We start from the raw sequence: 18,351 nt of genomic DNA, 5'->3' as shown, positions 1-18,351 counted from the left end.
CAAATGTTGCTCAAACATATATTATATAGTGTAGGGTTAGAGGTTGCATAAATTACACGTTCGCACAAACGGAATGATGAAACATCTAAGGCGAAAGCAGTGATACTTGAAAATACAGCGGGAGAGAGAACAAACAGATGAAAAGAGAGCGACAATAACGAATAATCAATTGTGATGTGATGTGAGCAGATGATGGATTACAAAGTTGCGAATATAACGAAATGAACGAACAAAGGATGCAGCTCTCATTGGGAGTAGTAGTTTTTCTTATACGGTGTATTCTACATTGTTAATTTAATAGATATGCAAGAAACTAACTAGGCTATGCGCTGTTCATGTTGTTCACTGTTGGAAGAAGTAAGTATCGTGATTGTCGATTTGTTTTTCATTTGTTTTGCACTGGATTGCCTTTGTTGGGGGAAAGCATACTTGTCTTGCGAGGGAGACGAGGTCCAATGCATTGTATCGGGCGGAAGTGAAGCGTTAGGTTAATCCACTTCGATCGCCTTGCAGCAAATCACCATTTCAACGCACACAACGCCTCACCTGTGCCGTCCCTTTTCACGCCGATTACCTAACCGGGCCATCGAGCAGCTGCACAGTGGTGGATAAATGTGGACAAAATTCATTCCTATCGTTTCAGATCAGACCAGCTTCCAAAAGATAATCCCGAACAAAACACAAAAGATGGTGCCATTTTAAGTTTTTCAAACGAAGATGTTTATAAAATTTCAAGAGATCATGCACAACAGCGCAAAAGTATGAGATAACGAATAAAAATAGTGCTCGGTAATGAAACGTGTTTGCGTTTTGCTCGCCTTGAAATGAAATCCACCATGCGCCTCCATCGGCGAACTTCATCTCGATCTATTTTACAATACGCGGTGCTAGCGCCGTGAAATGATGATGGAGAGGGTGGAAAAACCAATACGTCATCGGTAGAATTTCGAGTAAATCCGGTTAAAAATAGATGCATGAAAAAATCGTATCATAATGGCCGCTGATTCGCATCCCACAAGTCCCACTGTGCGACGCATAATGAAAGCACAAGAATCCATAGGAAGGACACTTAAACCATGGCGTGGGAGTCGAATCGGATGTCGGTGTTTGCACCCTCCCCATTGTAGCGCGACGTGCAGGTTCAGCCCGCGCCAGTTAACCTGTGACAAATTTGTTCGACATTGCGACGCCCACCGAAAACCGATACTTTTTCCCGGATCGAAGGATCGAGAGTCAGCCACCGGAAAATGCCGTACACGCATTTTCCCGACCCGTGGGTGAGAGGAGCAACGTGACCGGTGTTTGCGGATCTCCGGCGTTCATGTTCTACTGTTGCGAAATTCATGTAGTGACGTATTTATAGTATTCAGTTGGTTTTGGCTTTTTTTACCAAACGTAAACATTTTTCTATTTTTCTTGTTGGTTTTTTTAATCCTTATTTGTTTCCATCGGCATAGAACTGTAGGAGCATTGAAAATGAATGTAATAATAACATTTCCATACCAGTTTTCAGTATGTTTATTTACATTTCCTCGAATAAATGGTTAAACAATGTCGATTTAGGTTTTCGTCAAAAAAGTAAACAAAACGTTCAGGTCAAAGGAAGGAACACATACCATAGAGCTGGTGGAGTAATCGAACACCGGTTCCCAGTTCGACCGTGGAGCCCTTTGGCCTGACCGAGATTGTGTTACCTAAGCGGCTTTTCCCGGGAAAGCGGCCCGTCCTTGGCCGATTCTGGCAAACTTTTCCGGGATTAGCGAGCTGGAACTGCTGCCATCCGCGATGTTTGCTAACCTTTCATTCCGTGGCCTAAAGTGGCCAAAGTTTTATTGTTTTTAAAACATGCAAAATGTCCTAGGACTGGCACACCAACACTAGTTTTGTTAAAGTAATTTATATTTACTTTACATTTGGAGCAGTGTAGCATATTGTGAAGTTTAGGTTCTCACGTTCTCACTAATATTTTTGAGTAAGTGAGCATGTTATTTTCAAGAATATAAAAAAAGAACAAAAAACTAATAAAAATACTGCTAACAAACTCATTACTTGTTGGGAGGTTCAGCTTCAACCTCGTCTAGTTTGCCATCCGTCAAATCCGTCCAATATACTGCTTTTCATGGGTGGGACAAAGGATTAGGATCCCCGTTGTCTGCACACCCGCACTGATGAGGTGCATCCAAGTAATACAATTTATACAGGGGGAAAGCAAATAAACCGAAATTGTGTGGCATCCACCGCCTTACCGATTTGTTCAGCACGGAAAGCGGATAATGGAACATTAAACGCAATTTTTACGTTCTGCTTACCGCCCGGGCCAGGGTAACTCGGCTGGCAACGGGGGGATGGGGGAGGGAAAGCGTGGAGGTGCTTAAAGTGGCACCCGCTGGTGGCGGCTTAGACCAGCCGGATTGATTAGCAGGCGTCACGGGCGTCGTACGTAAACCATCTCACTCCTTGCACTCCATCGGCCAAGTCGGTCGATTCCGGTAGCGGTAATTAGTTTGCTGTAAGTGCGATCAATTGCCTACTGCTCGAGGGTTGTGACACATACCAACGCGGGTGGGAAAGATGGAATGTGGGGGCAGGAAAAGCGACAACAATAGCAACAAATCCATCGGTACCTTCCGTTCGCCCTTTGGGCTGCGGAAGAATCCCTTGAAATGCACCACTCGTAAATGCGCACACCACCTCCAAGTCACCAAGTATGGTATGTAAATGCTTGTATGTAGTCCGTCGCCAATGGTCGTTTCCCCGTGGTGAGGTGGAGGCTGGTGGAAAATCGGTTCTCCTGCTAGGGTTCCCTCAATCACCGTAATTAATCCTAGCTCGGAACCTTACGAAGAACTGCAAACGCCGCCATGTTGGTTGTTCCAAGAAGGCAGGACTCGACCACGACATTTCACCCACTTTCTCGCACGTATGCGCGTATACGTACGCACACCGATAATTGTGCAGCGATTGTGCACGAGGGAGAAGGGGAAGGAGGAAAAATAAGGGCCCCAAACCGTAACGGGACTGCGAAGGCGAGGGTAAAGTACGCCGGCAGCAGGAGAGGCCAAGGGTGCGGGGTGACAAAGTGCTCAGAAGTGCCGCGTGTGCGCGAATAACGTGAACCTGCAAAAATACAAAACGAACAAGTAGTACATGAAATACAGCAACATAAACAGACACAGGGCGCTGCGCTGCGAAGCGAATGCTGAAGAGTCGCGGAACCAGTTCACGACCGGCCGACGCCGCATACGGTTCGGTGTTTCGAAGTCCGTCCCGGCCGTCGTGTGGACAGCATCCAGCGGTATTGGTTTCGGTTGTTATCGCGCACCACGATCGATGTGCGCGCGTTTGGATGTGACCGACAACAATAGAACCCGCGCGACAAAGCGGGTAGTAGAACCTTCGACATTGTGTTGGTCGGTCAATTGGATTGAATCGCGGAGCAGTGAACCTAAGCCGCAGCACGCCAGAGTCAGTGAAGCTGAGTGTAAGTGGAATTAACGTACAAGAGATAGGAGGGAGAGACAGAAAAAAGGGGAACAGAAGGGACGGAGTGAGTGCGTCAACGGAACGTGCAACCGATAGTATGTCGAGTGCTCCCAAGGGGTTGGTTTAGAGATAATACTGATCCTCGGTGGCCTACCATCGCCGCACTATCGGTCAGCTGCCAATGATGTACAACGCGCGAGCTCAACATTGTTGCGCACCAACAAGTACACCGAACCATACGGATTTAACAGCAGCTTTCCGGAAACCTTTGGTACAATAAGTTGGCGGCAGGAGGCACACGCCAGGAAGGAATACGCCATTTATTGGTATCGATCGTGGATCGAGGTCCTCCTCGAACAACCAGGTCATACCAAGTGGAGTGTTTAGCGTACCAACAATCAACATTTTTCATCCAGCAGATATTAAGGATAGGCGTTGGAGTGCGGCTAGACAGAAGGTCCTGGCATCGGTGCCGGAAGTCACACGGCGCCCATCCATCGAGCCTGCAGAAAGAAAGTAGTTATTCCGGTTTTCGGCCGCCGAGTGGTCGGGGCCAGCCTCATCAACATGCTCGACGCGCTCAAGTTCTTTCTCTTCGTCATCCTGCTGCTGGTGACGATCATGCTTAACCAGCATGTGACGTCCAAGCGATCCGCCGAGCTCGATCTCGACCTGCTCTGGCAAATACAGGACAGCAAGCCGGGTAAGTTCGATTTAGCCTCCATCCAACTTGAGGTGAATTATGCCAAACGTATGATGGTGAAGGCTTAGAATTGAGGCTGGATATCTTACTCATCCCCGGAACAATGTTCTACTGCGTTACAGATTACGTCATACCGAACCAAACGCTCCCATCGGGAGTCTACACGGCGCTGGAGCAGAGCATGGTCATCGGTTCCCTGCTGGAGGACTACAACGACGTCAATACGAGCTGGGTCGGCCGGACCGACTGGATATACCGGACGAATCTTTCGTGTGCGTATACAACTAGCCAATGGTGGGCTTATTCCGGCAGCTATTCCCTTTACGTTTGTTATTTTCCTTTCTTTTTACACAACTTGCGTTGCGGCTTAGGCCTAGCAAAAGATTACAACTACGTTCTGCTCACGTTCCACGGTGTGGACACGTTCGCCACCATACATCTGGGAGACCGGAAGCTCGGTACGACCGATAACATGTTCGTTCGGTATCGGTACGATATCAGGGACTTGGTAAGTTGAAGACTGGTATCTCCGGGGGAAAAGGTTCCGCTAAATCTGCGTCTCCTTCTGCTTGCTCCAGTGCGATGGCAGTACGCATGAGCTGAGGGTTGAGTTTAGGTCGCCGGTGGTTGAGGCAAGTGAGCGGGCAAAGTCGCGCGACGCAGCACTGCCACCGATCGTGCCGGAATGTCCACCGGGTGTGTACAACGGCCACTGTCATATGAATCTGATCCGCAAGATGCAAGCTAGCTTCGCGTGGGACTGGGGCCTAGCCGCACCGTCCATGGGTATCTGGAAACAGGTGCGCCTCGAGTATTACAGCTCCGCGCTGATCCGCGACCTAACGGTGGTGATTAGCGAGGCGGAAGACAACCTGTGGGCGATCGTGGTTGGCGTGTACCTCGAGACCGGCCTCGCCAGCCAGAAGATCGACGGGGTGCTCACGTTCAAAATCATGTACGTCTACGGCCACAAGCTCTCGAACGTTGCAGCGGCATCGGTGTAACACATTCGTATCCTCTTGTTTGCCGCTTTCTAGTGGAGTGCCGCTGGCGAACGACAACGAGCAGTCGCTGAGCGTCATGAAGACGACGGATGCGCAGGGCGAGCTGTACATCGAGCAGCGGCTGACGGTGCGCCGAAACGCGGTCGAACGCTGGTGGCCCAATGGGTACGGCAAACAGGTCCTCTACAGTCTGTACGTCAAATGGGCGGACGCGGCGGTCAACAGCGTCAAACTGCCTCATCCGGACACGTACATCTCGGAGAAGGTGATCCGCATCGGCTTCCGGACGGTACAGGTGAACCAGGAGCGTGCGACCGACGGCGGGCTGATGTTCTACTTTAAGGTCAACGATGTCCCGATCTTCGCTAAGGGTTCAAACTGGATTCCCTCGTCGGTGCTGCCTGAGCGCTCCTACGATGCGAACTACGGTAAGCTACGTCTTAGCACAAAGCAGCATCCACACCTTCTTGGTAGGATCAGGCTATCCGAGGCGATGTTCAAGATATCTATCCGATCATGGCACAAATCCGCTTAGTTAAAGTTCAGTTCATACTCATGCCCAAGAGCATTGGAATTGTTCAAGAATGGAAGCAAAGACTTTATGGAAGGCAAAGTACAGCCAACTAAAGTCATGGCCGAGTTAAAACTTTGAGAATAACTTCAAAGCAGCCGGCATAGAATGCTACAAGTGTACTTAGTTGAAGTTCAGTTCGTACGCAACTCTGGAATGTTTGGTATCATACTTATTCTAGAATGTGTGCTTCCATTCCGGACTTTGTGTAAGGCATGTGGTAAGCCAACTAGAGTCGTGACAGAGCTTTGAGAACTACTTTTAGGATGCCATAATTTGAATGATACAAGCGGAACTACTAGAGTAGTTCTACCATTTGTTGATATCTGATCCTATCCATTCCGGAACTCTATTCTCATATTTTCGACGCGACCAACTGTCTCACGGATAAGGTTTGCTAAATTTGCCAATCCTTGAAAGTGGTAACCCCCTTCCATACATTGGACAAGGGAGATACCGGCTAAATGAATAGGAGAGAGCCTTTTTTGGCTGTGCACTCCGGACAGTGGTTCCACGATTTCTGTCCTATGAAAGTTGTGCTAACCGCTGTATGCAAGAAAAAGAGACCTGACTGGTGTTTGATCCCACCACTTCGTGATTTGCTTAGAAATTTGTAACAAATATCTCAAGATAACTCCGCTATGCTCAAACCTATGTTGTGCTAAGCGGTGGGACTCATCATCATTATCGTGGTATTAAAAATGTTTTGCATTCACAGTGAAGTTCCTGCTGTATGCCGCCCGCGATGCACACATGAACATGCTGCGCGTGTGGGGCGGCGGACTGTACGAGAGCGACCACTTCTACCGGCTGGCGGACGAGCTGGGCCTGCTACTATGGCACGACCTGATGTTCGCCTGCTCGATGTATCCGACCGAGCCGGACTTTCTGCGCACGGTGCGCACCGAGGTGCGACAGAACGTGCGCCGCATCCAGTACCACCCGAGCGTGGCGGTGTGGGCTACGAACAACGAGAACGAGGTGGCCCTGCGCCAGAACTGGTACAAGACGCAGGCCAACTACAGCGTCTACTACGAGCAGTACGTCGAGCTGTACGTGCGCACGGTGCTGCCGGAGGTGGAGGCGATCGACAGGTGGCGTACGGTGCTCGTCTCCTCACCCTCCAACGGTGACCAATCGCTAAAGGAGGACTACATTGCGCAGAACCCGCAGGATCCGCTGTACGGCGATGGTAAAGGCCCCAACCGAAAGGTGAAGCCGATGAGAGGCTTTGTTTTCGATATGTTTGTCTTCGTTTCAGTGCATTACTACAACTACTTCCTGGACGGATGGGATGCGGCGCTATATCGTGGCGGGCGGTTCGTGTCGGAGTACGGGTACCAGTCGTTCCCGGCGTTCACCAGCTGGCCGGAGGCGCGCAGCTACAGCGCGACGGAGCTGGGCGAGTTGATCCGGCACCGGCAGCACAGCCCGCTCGGCAACGAGCCGATTCTGAAGATGATCGAGTACAACCTACCGGTGCCGTCCGACCCGGCCGCGACCAGTTACTGGCCGACACTGATTTACCTGAGCCAGCTGTCCCAGGCGATGATCGTGAAGGCGGAGACGGAGGTGTACCGGGCGCACCGCAACGACTACCACACCATGGGCGCCCTGTACTGGCAGCTGAACGACGTCTGGATCGCACCGTCCTGGTCGTCGATCGAGTATGGCGGCACGTTCAAGCTGCTGCACGTTTGGCTGCGTGCCATCTTCGCCCCGGAGCATCTGGTAGCGTTCGTAAACGCCAGGCGGGAGCTGGAGGTGTGGGCGATACGCGACACCCTCGATCCGTCCGCCGACGAGCTGTGGGACGTCGAGCTACGCCTGCACCGCTACGGTAGCTTCCAGCCGGTCGACAAGATCAAACACCAGGCCATCCGCGTGCCACCGAACTCGGTCGCAATCGTCGTCAAATGGGACGTCTATGGGTACCTCGCAAAGAAGGGGCTGCGGCCGGCCGACCATCTCCTGCTGCTCGTTGCCAGCCGCTCCGCCACTCCCGACGGCCAACCCCAGCAGCTGGCGGAAAACTTCGTCCTGCTCGACAAGCTGAAGAACGTCCGAAGCGCTATGACCGCGCCGACCCTCGTCACCGTGAGCGTCGTGTCGGCGGTCTGCAGCGATCGCAACAACCTCACCAGCGTCAGCCTGGAAGTGTCCGTCCGTGCACCGGCCCTCTTCGTCTACCTGCAGCTAACACCGGAAAACAGCACCCTCAAGCAGTGCCAGTTCTCCGCCAACGGCTTCCTGCAGTTTCAACCGCTGCGCACCGTCCAGCTGACCTGCGTCGATCCGGGGTGCCGCAGTAAGATCCTGGCACGCGACATTACCGTGCAGACGGTCAATGAGCTGCTCGCCCATTAGAGTGGCTTCGTCCGCCATACCATCAGCTTTTGATAAAAGGCCGAAGGGTTATATATAGGAGTGATGAAAACAAATTCCTGACACTAAAACGAAACCCTTTCGCCGCCAAACTGTAATATATCAACTACTAACCTCCCCCCCCGAAGAACTAGGACACATACATTTACGTACATAAAAAAGTAGGAAACGGATAATTTGTTAAATATATTAGCTACAGCTAAATCAACAATATTTACGTGTAATTCTGCGCGATCTTTCTGTTTTACTGTGTGTGTTTGTTTTTTTGTATAGTTTTAATTTTCTTATTGGTTCCACCCGTCCTTTTGACACTGACTGGATTCCTCTACGACTAATTATCATCTGTCTTGCGTTTCAATTCGACTTTCATTCACTCGTTTGCTTCTCGGGTCGCGACATCCTTCGGGATTGGTTCGTTTCGTACGCTCTCGCCATTTTCCGGTCATTGGTTTCTTTGCCTTGCTACTGCAATGGTTTTGTCTTTTCCCGTGCAATGCTCCTCCCGCGTCAGTATAGTTAGTCACTACCCAAGCACCGTTCGATTGTACCATAACGCTAGAAACTGCTGCCACTTGGTGGTGCTGGTGCCACGGTCCTCTATTACAAACAGGTTGGTTTGAACTTGGTTGTGTGGGGGGTTGGTGCGCTAATATGTATATAAATATTTATATATATAATCAAAAGTAATAAACAGAAACTACAACTAGGTACATACAGCTCGTATCAACATGTGTGCGAACACCAACCCCGTGGCGCACCGGCAGCCTGCGTGCAGCACCGCACACTAGAGTACACCTATATTTGAACCAAAAAAAAAAAACCACCAACACAATACACAGCCGGTACCGTACGCAAACAACTGAAGGAACATATAAAATATCTAATTTAATACGCGGGGATGAGTAAAAGTAACACTAGCATGGATAAGGACTAGCAAACATGTTTGTTTATATCTGTGTACGCGTGTGTGTGAGTGTGTTTGTTTTTTTGTTTAATAATCGATATTACGATGGCTATTTCTAGAACACAAATTTTGGTGCGCCTTGTAATGGTGAACAGCATTGCACATTGGAAGCATTGGCGTCTCGGAAGCTTGTACTATAAAACCAAAACCCACGCAAACAGAGAGCAATGGAGAAGCAGATGGGATAGGAGTGCCTCCCTACGTTTAACTCGTGCCCTAAACGCTCACCGGCACCGGGTCGTTTTCCGTTCCGGCGGTAGCCAATTCCTTTCTTTTTTCCCCCAGATCCCAATTATGCCTACAGCTGCTACGCAACAAACACATATTGGTGTTATCCTAGTTCTAGAGCCTGTAATTACAGTGTGACCGTTTTCCGAGTGTTACCCAACCCGGGTTGCTGCTGGTGGTGCCGTGGATTGGCAAGACTACAGCTACATTCACAGTGTAATATGTTAATAACTTAAATGTTCTCTTCCCATTCTCATGCTGGGCGATGAAGCGCGCGCCTAACTCCACTCTTTGGCGACCATCGTGTTGCCGTGTAATGAATCGCAGATAAATCCCAACGTCCCCATTAGCCCATTGATATACCGGAAGCAGCACCAGTTAGTCCGCTATCGCCGTGTACGGCAGGCTGCTGTGTTTCGGCTTCGTCTTGTTGATAAACACCTTGATGCAGCCATTGAAGTCAGCGCTTACCATCACGTACCCTCGGCATGCTTTTTTGCTCTGCTCGGCGAACGATTGATTTACCGAAATCTGCAAAGTTATGCATCCATTTAGTAACGTGATTTCTTTAGGGATAACACTTACACTCACATTGTCTGCACTCGTCGACTCGTCCGGATCCGGTTTGATGATGGCTTCCGGGTGTGGAGCGAATATTGCACAAGTGACCGTCGCGTTGTGCGCCTTGATACCTTCCCAGAAGTCACTCCGGTCGCGCCGCACCTGCACGTCGAGCAAAAAAGAGTCACAAAAAGGGGCCAAACATTAGCGTACCGAGCCGCCTCGCCAACGGGAACCTACCCCTACCGAGCTGAGTTTGGTGTACTCGTGGTGCGTCTTCCAAATGTAGATGCACTGATTCTCCGAGCCGGATATGATGTACTTGCCGTCGTGGCTGAACGATGCCTTGATCTGTGACGACGAGTTGAAGTAGCCCTTGTATTTGCAGCTCAAGTTAAGATCACGCAGGTCGTACAGTCGGATGCGACTGTCGTTGGATGTAACCAGGATTTTGTCCTCACCTAAAATAGGATAGGTAGCGCAGAGAGGTTAGCGGGTTGTATCAACCTTAATTTCTTTATAAAATTAATTAAAGTGTGTTTCAAACCGTTTAAGCAAGAAAATTTCTAGCAAAAATTAGATTTCAATTTGTCAAACTTCACAAAAGGTAATTCCTAACCTAAAAGTTCTTCCTAAAAGTACGTCAGTCACTGCACACGGTATGTAATTTATCTATAATTTATCATGAAATTATAATTCACAATAGTTGAATATTCAATTTTTAGTTATTTTTAGTAAGGTAGTAGGTATGTTAATTTTAGATTATTTTTCATTTCTTTATCGAGAGTAAAACAAAACATTCAATGTCGAACCCAGTAATATTTAAAAAACTAATATCTGCAATTGTAAGTGAAAAATGTATCGGAAATTAAATTACTGCTACCACTAAAATCTGTTTTCACTCTTCACAAAATTAATTTTGACGTTTTAAAGGGAAGAGACGGAAAGCGTAAGCTAAATACCTACCAGGCATCGGCTCGATACCACTAATCTTGCGCCCGATCGCGTTGCGGCCCCGAGTCGAGCGCACGTGTATCTGCGTATGGTACTTCAGCTGGTCGGTGTTGTAGAAAATGCAGCGACCGTCGTACGAGCCGACGACGGCAAACTTCCCGTTGGCGCAGAAGTTCGCCGCCGTGATGAGCTTCGTCTGGCCGTCCACCTCGTTCCACAGCGCCACCTTCTTCTCCGGTATGTTCCACAGGCGCAGCTTGCCGTCGAGGCTGCCGCTGAGGAAGTAGCGGTCGTCGCGCGGATGAAACGCGATCGCCGTCACGAAGTCGATGTGCTGGAAGCAGCAGAGGCACTCCCGGCGCGAGATATGCCACAGCCGCACCGTCTTGTCCATCGAGCTCGAGAGGATGAAGTAGTTCTTCGACCAGGACACGTCGAGCAGGTCGGACGTGTGGCCGGAGTACGTGCAGAACGAGTGCGGCATGAAGGGGCCGGGCGAGACGTCGTCCGGTGGTTCCGGCAGGGCCGCACCGTCCTCGGCGGCGTGCGCCGCGTTCAGCGTCGAGTTGAGCGACTCTTCCGACGGCGTCGGCGACGACTTTTGGTCCGCGGCATTGTATTTGGTTCGCAGCGCCTGAAAGAATGGGTACGCGTCCTTCAGCACCCAGATGCAGAGCACCCGGTCCTGGCCGGCGGTCGCTAGCAGGCGCCCGCAGCTGCTAAACTTCATGCACCACACGGCGACGGTGTGCACGCCGGTCAGATCCTGCACGTGCTGCAGCTTGGCAAAGTCGTACGGGCCCTTGTTTGTGCTGGACGCTTTGATCTTGATGTTCTGCTCCGGGTTGCTCACGTCCTGGATGTCGGCGACGTCCTCCTTGTGCCGGGCGTGCGACACCTCCGACGCGATGGACTTGGCCTTGCTGACCGTTTTCTTCGCCGTCGTGCGGAAGAAGCGCTTCAGCTTGGCGGCCGTGCGCCGCTTCAACCGCCCGCCCTCGAGTCCCTCGGCCTCCAGCTCCTCCTCGTAGCCGGGCTGCACCGAGTCCGAGTCGCCGGGCTGGCCCGGGCCCACCGACTCCTCGTCCGTCTCGGGGATGTGACTGGTCAGGCGCATGATGTGCAGCGAGAGCGGGTTAATGCACTGCGGCAGCTTCTCTTCCACCGCCGACAGCGGGAAGTTCTCGCCCGTGTCGAGGTTTTTCACCGGCACCTGCTCGAGGATCTCCATGTCCGTCAGCTGCTTGCCGGAGCTGGTGCGTGTGCGCACGTACATGTTCAACTGCTTCAGCATATCCTCGTCGCCGGCCGACTTTCGGCGTTCCTTCACGTGCAGCTGCTTCGCCATCAGGCTTGTGCGCATGCCACCCTCCAGGCTGTTCGTGCCCGTGATGGAGTAGTTCTTGCGATGGCTACCGAGGCTGCCCCTACCGGGACCAGCACCACCACCACCACCAGCTGCACCGGTTCCACCGATGCTACCACTGTTGCTGATGTTGCTCAGAAACTCCTTGTGGATTCGGTCGATCCGCGCAATCTCATCGCCCGACGGGCCCTCCGCCTTGTTGAACACCCCGTCCGTTGGCTTTACCACGTACTGGCCCTTGGTGACACGCGAGATGAGCCCCTGTGAGTTGTCGGTCCAGCTGGCGCGAGCCATCGCCGAGACGCTCTTCATGCTCCCGGTGGGGCTGAGCTGCGTTGTGGTGCACCGGGACAAGCCACCGGCCCCGCTACCACCGACGGACGTCACGGCTGTGGGCGTGCTGGCAAGGCGCGTCAACGACCCGGTACCGCCGTTTATTAGCATCGCACCCGAGCCACCGACGCTACCGGCCACCGCACTCGCCGCTTCCTCGAACGAGTTTTCGATTTCGCGCGTTATCGACTCGAGCGTAGCGGGGGACGGTAACGTTTTGCCACTGTAGCTGTCCGCACCGCCCGTCGTTGTGGTACCATCGGAGCCGCTACTGACGATACTGCCCCCGTTCGTGCCGCTGGCCGGGGCTTCACCCCTGGACGCCAGGTCGTCCGTCGACAGCTTTGCGATCATGGGTTGCGATTGAGCCGACTTCACCATCAGTACCTCGCTCGAGGAGCTATCCGTCGGCTGTTGGTCGCTGGTGCCCGCACCTCCACCCCCGCCGGGCTCGTTGGCCGTGCACTGGTCGGAGGAGCTGCTGGACAGTTTGCGCATTTTTTTCTTCCTACGCGGTGGAGCGACCGGGCGTGACTCCGCAAGCGGTATGGTGACGGTGGAGATGACCGCACTTAGCATCTCATTTGTCTTCGTCGACACCGTGGGTTCCTTTGTGCTCGAATCTGTACGACACGACACAACATAAAGTTAAGTTAGTTTAGTATGAGACTAATAGTTCAAATAATGCACACACGATGCTAAACTTATCTTTCTCCCAAGTATCTCCTCAAGGTATACACTTTCTTTGTTTTACATTCAATATCTTTTCCCATGGAGAAAAATGTTTTGTTTAATATTTCTTCCTTACGGGATTTGTTTAAGAAAAACAAAAACTTTAATAATTGTTCCAGTGCATCATAGTCTGTTTTGTAAAGTTTGGGTAATTTGGAATGAGATAACAATTCTCAAATAAAATACTGTATGTTATTTGAAACCACACGCGCACTATACTTCTCTGTCATTTTCTTTTGAGCTTTAAGTTAAAACTCTGTTCATGAAGTCAGATCGAACTAAAGTCTACCAAAAGTTATACGATGCACGTTAATCATATCTGTCTGTTAAGAATCTTCTCAAGCTATGGAATTTCTTTAGTTCACATCCAATCCAAAATTGGATACAAAATTCAATACAATTCCCACAAAGAAAAATCTTATGTTTCAAACTTTTCCTTTATGCGATTTGTTTCAAAAACACAATCACGTTAATAATTCTTACAATTCAACGTAGTCTGTTTTGTAAGGTATAGATAATTTCAGATGATATATATATATAGAATTATTTAGAAGGCATCGTCAAACTATACTATTTTTCGAATATAAACTTCGAGTCTATTTTATAGACTGAAATTGCGTACTGCCATTCTTAAAATACGGATCGTTTACTGGTTACCTATGGGAAAATATCAACGAAAAGTTTCAATTTATAGTACGCAGTCTTTGAAGCAGTAAATTAGATATTCGACTATAACCGTCATGGTAAGCTGAAAAAAAATTGAATTAAAAAAAGAAATGCGAAAAACAAACGCATCGTCCAGAAAATAGGTACGCCGCGTTTCAATATGATCGCACAGATATTGGAAAATATATAAACCAGTCCAATAACACTTACTACCGCTTTGAAATAAAAACTTCAATAAAACTAGCTGCCATTTTTTAACAGGGAAGCGCCTTTTGGGGCGCTTCCTTATTCCATTCGATTTCTTCGATCCCTTCGATTTCTTCGATTCCTTCGATTTTTTCGATTCCTTCGATTTGTTCGATTTACCTAATTTTACCCGGCTTGTGCCCGCGACAACTTCACCGCCTTGTGCTCCTTTTTTACTCGCTGGTTGCTGCTGCTGAAGAAGCGATTGTTGCTGCTTGCTAATCGCCTGTGGTTGCACCTGCTTTACCGCTGTAGAGTCCTTTCCGACGCTATGCCCTAGAACGAAAAGGAAGCGCATAGAAAAAGAAAGCCAGTCGTTATTCGGATCGATCAAATATAAAAGTAGTTTAGAATAACGTGCATACCACTGGCATCGATGCTGCCTCCAGCCATGATGCGTCCAACGATTCCAAGTGAGCAGATACTGTGAATGCTGGTGACATCACTCTCGATCACCCGGAAAGGATAGTTAGACCGGGGTGCCACATAGACACCTTCAACGGAGCTGTTCTGGAATGCAGCAACCAAGTGGAAGAGTTATTCGGAATAGCTTAAAACGCTTTGCATCAATTTGATTTCTTTTAGTTTAACTATTTGATAGCCACCCTATCTGCATATTTGTATATACCATGCAAAAGATTTGTCACTGAGGAAAGTAATAGGAACGAAAAAGAAACTAGTGAAATAAACTAAACATTCACAAGAACCTCATGTATACTATCGTTTAGACTACCTTACGAACAACGGTTAACAGGCTAAACATAATAAAAAAAATATTAAAAGCGTATTGAGCAAAAGGCAGATCGTCCCACCGATTTTAGTGATGATCAAGTTCATTCGCTAACGAAGATGCTATTTTGTAGTATGTTGTTGTTTAATCATTTCAGCGATACAAATAGGCTGAGATTTTCTCTTTTGATATGTTCCAAAGGTGGCTTGAGTATTATACCTGTGAATCGGGTGTCAGTATATTGCCCGGATTCTCGTCATCATCGTTTTGCATTGCTTGGCGAAACTCGTGAAATCGTTGACTACGAAGCTACAGTAAAGAAATAAAAAAATAAACGTATTGAACAATGACGAACAACTCTAGCGGCCAGAGAAAGTAGAAATGATTAGGTTGACCCTTTGCCATTGTCCCAATAGATGTGTATAGTGCCACAAAAAAAAGTGTGTGTAACGATTTCCGCTATTCATCCCGGTGTGCATTGATTGTTGTTAGGCCGATTGGAAGAGGTTGATGGTGCCGCAGGTTGATGGTGCTGTCATGGTGTTTCAGGCGCACCTTCTATTGGTAGTCGGCAAAAGGGCTAACGGAACGGAGCTTGCGGAACGGTTATAAAAACAAATATACATCTTTGTTGAACACTGCCTACAATAATTAGATGCGATAAATTCGCGACGCGCGGCTTTTGCGAGCGAATTCAAGACGAACTTATAAAAAAAAAATACAATAAATACATATTCAAGTAAGGAAACACATCCCAATAAGATACAAATTAACGCATGCAAATCTATACAGTGTCTTCCAATGCACTACTCACTGATTTTGGTTCCTTGAAGACGTGTTCTGCTACGGACGCTGCGAAACCCGCAGCAGCACCCAATTTGGGACTCTTTGAAGGTTCTTTTGAAGACACATGAGCGCCACTTTCGTCGGCCGGTTGTCCATGGTGGGAACGGTTTGGTTGCTCCAGGCTTAATGTGCTGAAAGCTGCATTTAGTTCAGTATCGTGCGATCTTCCGGGACGTCTCCTGTGCGATTGGAAATCAAAAACGCATTAGTGATTCAGTAAAAAAGTAGGCTGTTCGAGTGGTAGACAAATTCCTCCATGAGCGAACACGGACAATGATGGATAAAAGAACATTTAAAATATTCATATACTGAAGTACAGGATTCCTTACTTGCTACTGCTGCTGCTAATGGTCGTTTCGTCTAGCGTTTTAGCCACTAGACTGTCGTCCATAGCATCGTAAAACTCGTCCGAGCTCTCGCTACCGCTGGCCATGGTATGATCGGCGTTTTCACGGATTCGGTATTGCGCTTTACTGGATGACCTCGGTTCTGGTGCGCAAAGGTATGAGCAGTGAAATATTTTGTTGTTTTTTAAACGCAATTTTTATGAACTGGTGGATTTCCATCGGAACACCGTCAGAAATTTTCGTACTGAACCAATGACAACTTACTGACTCACCATTGACAGCAGCTGATGATGATCGATAGATGATGTTTCCACACAGCTGAACGCTTTTCTTAACTTTCGTAGCAGTGTTGCCAGCAAGGGTAGTTTTTCGCACAGTCTATGTGCGCCCGAAATCGAGCTGTTTGCTCGAATGCTTTTATTCGGACCTCGTGTGATTTTACTATTTCCAGATGTTGAGATCAATCAGTTTATTTCAAGAAAGGATCGTCATCTACTGCAATCTTATAAAAGAAGGAAGCTGCCAGAGGCCAAGAGTGCCGGCATTCGAGCCGACACTGTACTGATTTGAATGACCACCCGTGGGCCCCTCTCATACCGTACTCGTAGGTTGATTGCGTAGCCGAATTTTTAAAAACTCATGCAGGTAATCCATGAGGAGGTTCATGTTGTACATCCTGTTTAGTATATCCATAATCTTTAATTTAACGAGTCATTCAATACAAACGGTTCACACAACAGCATTTGTTTCACCCATTGCATACCTTTTAGATACATCCGCTCACAAATGGTGTAGCCACGACGGCACTTTCGGATGGGAGAAATTTGATGTGGGATTTTACCGATAAAAGGTACGGATGTATTATACCGTACGATGTCACCAGACTCAAAGTGACACAAAATTACGAGCTTTAAAAAGCAATTCTGCTTGAAAAGCTGCTCGAGTGCTCGAAAATCCTTCCAATTTTGTGTCAGTCGGCCTCGGCCCTTACAAAAATAAGCAGTTTTTTATTTGTGTTGAGGAGCTTTTGGGCGAAACCCGTTTGAAATGTCTAGTGAGGACTTGCGGTTACTCGCGCTTAAACACCTTCGTTAAAAGCCTCGGTGGAAACAAAGCTGCTCGATTTTAAGTACCTGACATCTGGGCTGCTCGAATCGCATTCGTCGTGTAATGTCTGTAACAACATTCTAGCGCTTTGGCAACACTGGCCGAGCCAAATGCCAAAAGCCAGAGGCATTCAGCAAGAAGCAGTCATCGTCGATGGTCGTCGTGAATTAGCAGTCACCGTTTTGCTGGAACAAAAGTCTTCATTTGCTTCGAATCAGGTAAGCAAGGCACGACACATTCACCAATTGTCGGATTGCAATCGTTTACGTTGGAAGGTAGCAATATTACAGTTTCTAGGGTTAGGTTTGCTAGCGTATGCCATTTTGTGATTTTTTCGACCGATCGATTCTGGTTTGTGGGTTGTGCATCTGCTCACAATTAAATGATACCAGCAGCAACACGGGAGTGAGTGAGAACCTTCCGCTTGATTAATTCGAGTGAGAGGGACAAACAGCAGTGCAAGGCCTTGTTCCGTTGCTGGTGGCAGATTGCTGGGGCTTTCATTTTGAACAACCATGGAGTTATTGTAAAATGCTGGGAAAAAAAATGAAATGTCTGAAGCAAAACTCTGAGGGAGTTGTTTTACTTCAGACATTTCATTTTAGCGTTTGTCAAATGTGTTACCTCCACCGAATTGCATAGTTGTTCACATCGGTGGGCGTTACTGTGTGCGTGAAGTCGGATCCTTTCACAGACAGAGACAGAAAGGGCCAGTGTCTCCGCAGCCTACTAGATGAGTATTGATTGACTCCGGAAACCGATGGAAGCGAAATTAGTTGAAATATTCGGATTTCATGCAATGTTTGCGGGCAGTGTATGCTTTACTGTGCTATTTTCTTCATGTTTTTTTGTCAATCGTTTTAATTGTGAATTCCATCTTTCGTTTAAAAAGCTACAAAAGCTACAGAATAAAACTAGCTACAGAATGAACACAGAAACAGAGTGCCCGGTTTGTACTCTTTTCTTGAGGACCGGGATAACTTTGGAGGAGCATTTAAACACTCACGAAAAGGAGCAACTCGTAAGACTGGTGGCAGCAACGGCAAATCGTCGACCGCCGCAACCAGCGTTGAACGCACCAGTACCGTTGAATGTAGCCGCTAACCAACCAGCATTGATCGCTCC

The 18,351-nt window shown here is 48.5% G+C and overlaps 2 protein-coding genes across 2 annotated transcripts; one reads left to right on the top strand and one right to left on the bottom strand.

Moving 5' to 3' along the window:
• The first annotated feature begins 4,050 nt into the window (after window positions 1-4,050).
• LOC131291168 (beta-mannosidase) lies at window positions 4,051-8,128 on the top strand. Its single transcript, XM_058320358.1, has 7 exons — window positions 4,051-4,186; window positions 4,309-4,458; window positions 4,558-4,694; window positions 4,765-5,141; window positions 5,224-5,618; window positions 6,480-6,953; window positions 7,023-8,128. Exons 1-7 carry the CDS (start codon window positions 4,051-4,053, stop codon window positions 8,126-8,128), a joined length of 2,775 nt encoding a protein of 924 aa, XP_058176341.1.
• A 1,229-nt stretch (window positions 8,129-9,357) lies between these two features.
• LOC131291445 (uncharacterized) lies at window positions 9,358-16,354 on the bottom strand. Its single transcript, XM_058320656.1, has 9 exons — window positions 16,102-16,354; window positions 15,741-15,951; window positions 15,146-15,235; window positions 14,562-14,706; window positions 14,317-14,472; window positions 10,866-13,175; window positions 10,146-10,360; window positions 9,930-10,061; window positions 9,358-9,869 (listed from the first exon to the last, which is right to left on the bottom strand). Exons 1-9 carry the CDS (start codon window positions 16,203-16,205, stop codon window positions 9,717-9,719), a joined length of 3,516 nt encoding a protein of 1,171 aa, XP_058176639.1. The 5' UTR covers window positions 16,206-16,354; the 3' UTR covers window positions 9,358-9,716.
• Between the last annotated feature and the right edge of the window lie 1,997 nt (window positions 16,355-18,351).

This window comes from Anopheles ziemanni, chromosome X, assembly GCF_943734765.1.
Source record: "Anopheles ziemanni chromosome X, idAnoZiCoDA_A2_x.2, whole genome shotgun sequence".
NCBI classification, from domain to species: Eukaryota; Metazoa; Arthropoda; class Insecta; order Diptera; family Culicidae; genus Anopheles; species Anopheles ziemanni.
The sequence above is the reverse complement of the archived record's forward strand: the minus strand, read 5'-3'. Positions and strand labels throughout refer to the sequence as shown.

What these genes read in the sequence shown, in the direction of transcription:
- LOC131291168 (XM_058320358.1), top strand. Translation starts at nt 4,051, where the DNA reads ATGCTCGACGCGCTCAAGTTCTTTCTCTTCGTCATCCTGCTGCTGGTG. An exon ending in AATACAGGACAGCAAGCCGG is followed by an intron (nt 4,187 to 4,308) that starts GTAAGTTCGATT and finishes ACTGCGTTACAG; the next exon opens with ATTACGTCATACCGAACCAA. An exon ending in GGTACGATATCAGGGACTTG is followed by an intron (nt 4,695 to 4,764) that starts GTAAGTTGAAGA and finishes TGCTTGCTCCAG; the next exon opens with TGCGATGGCAGTACGCATGA.
- LOC131291445 (XM_058320656.1), bottom strand. Translation starts at nt 16,205, where the DNA reads ATGGCCAGCGGTAGCGAGAGCTCGGACGAGTTTTACGATGCTATGGAC. An exon ending in TACTGACACCCGATTCACAG is followed by an intron (nt 14,707 to 15,145) that starts GTATAATACTCA and finishes GCTGCATTCCAG; the next exon opens with AACAGCTCCGTTGAAGGTGT. An exon ending in AGTACACCAAACTCAGCTCG is followed by an intron (nt 10,062 to 10,145) that starts GTAGGGGTAGGT and finishes CTCGACGTGCAG; the next exon opens with GTGCGGCGCGACCGGAGTGA.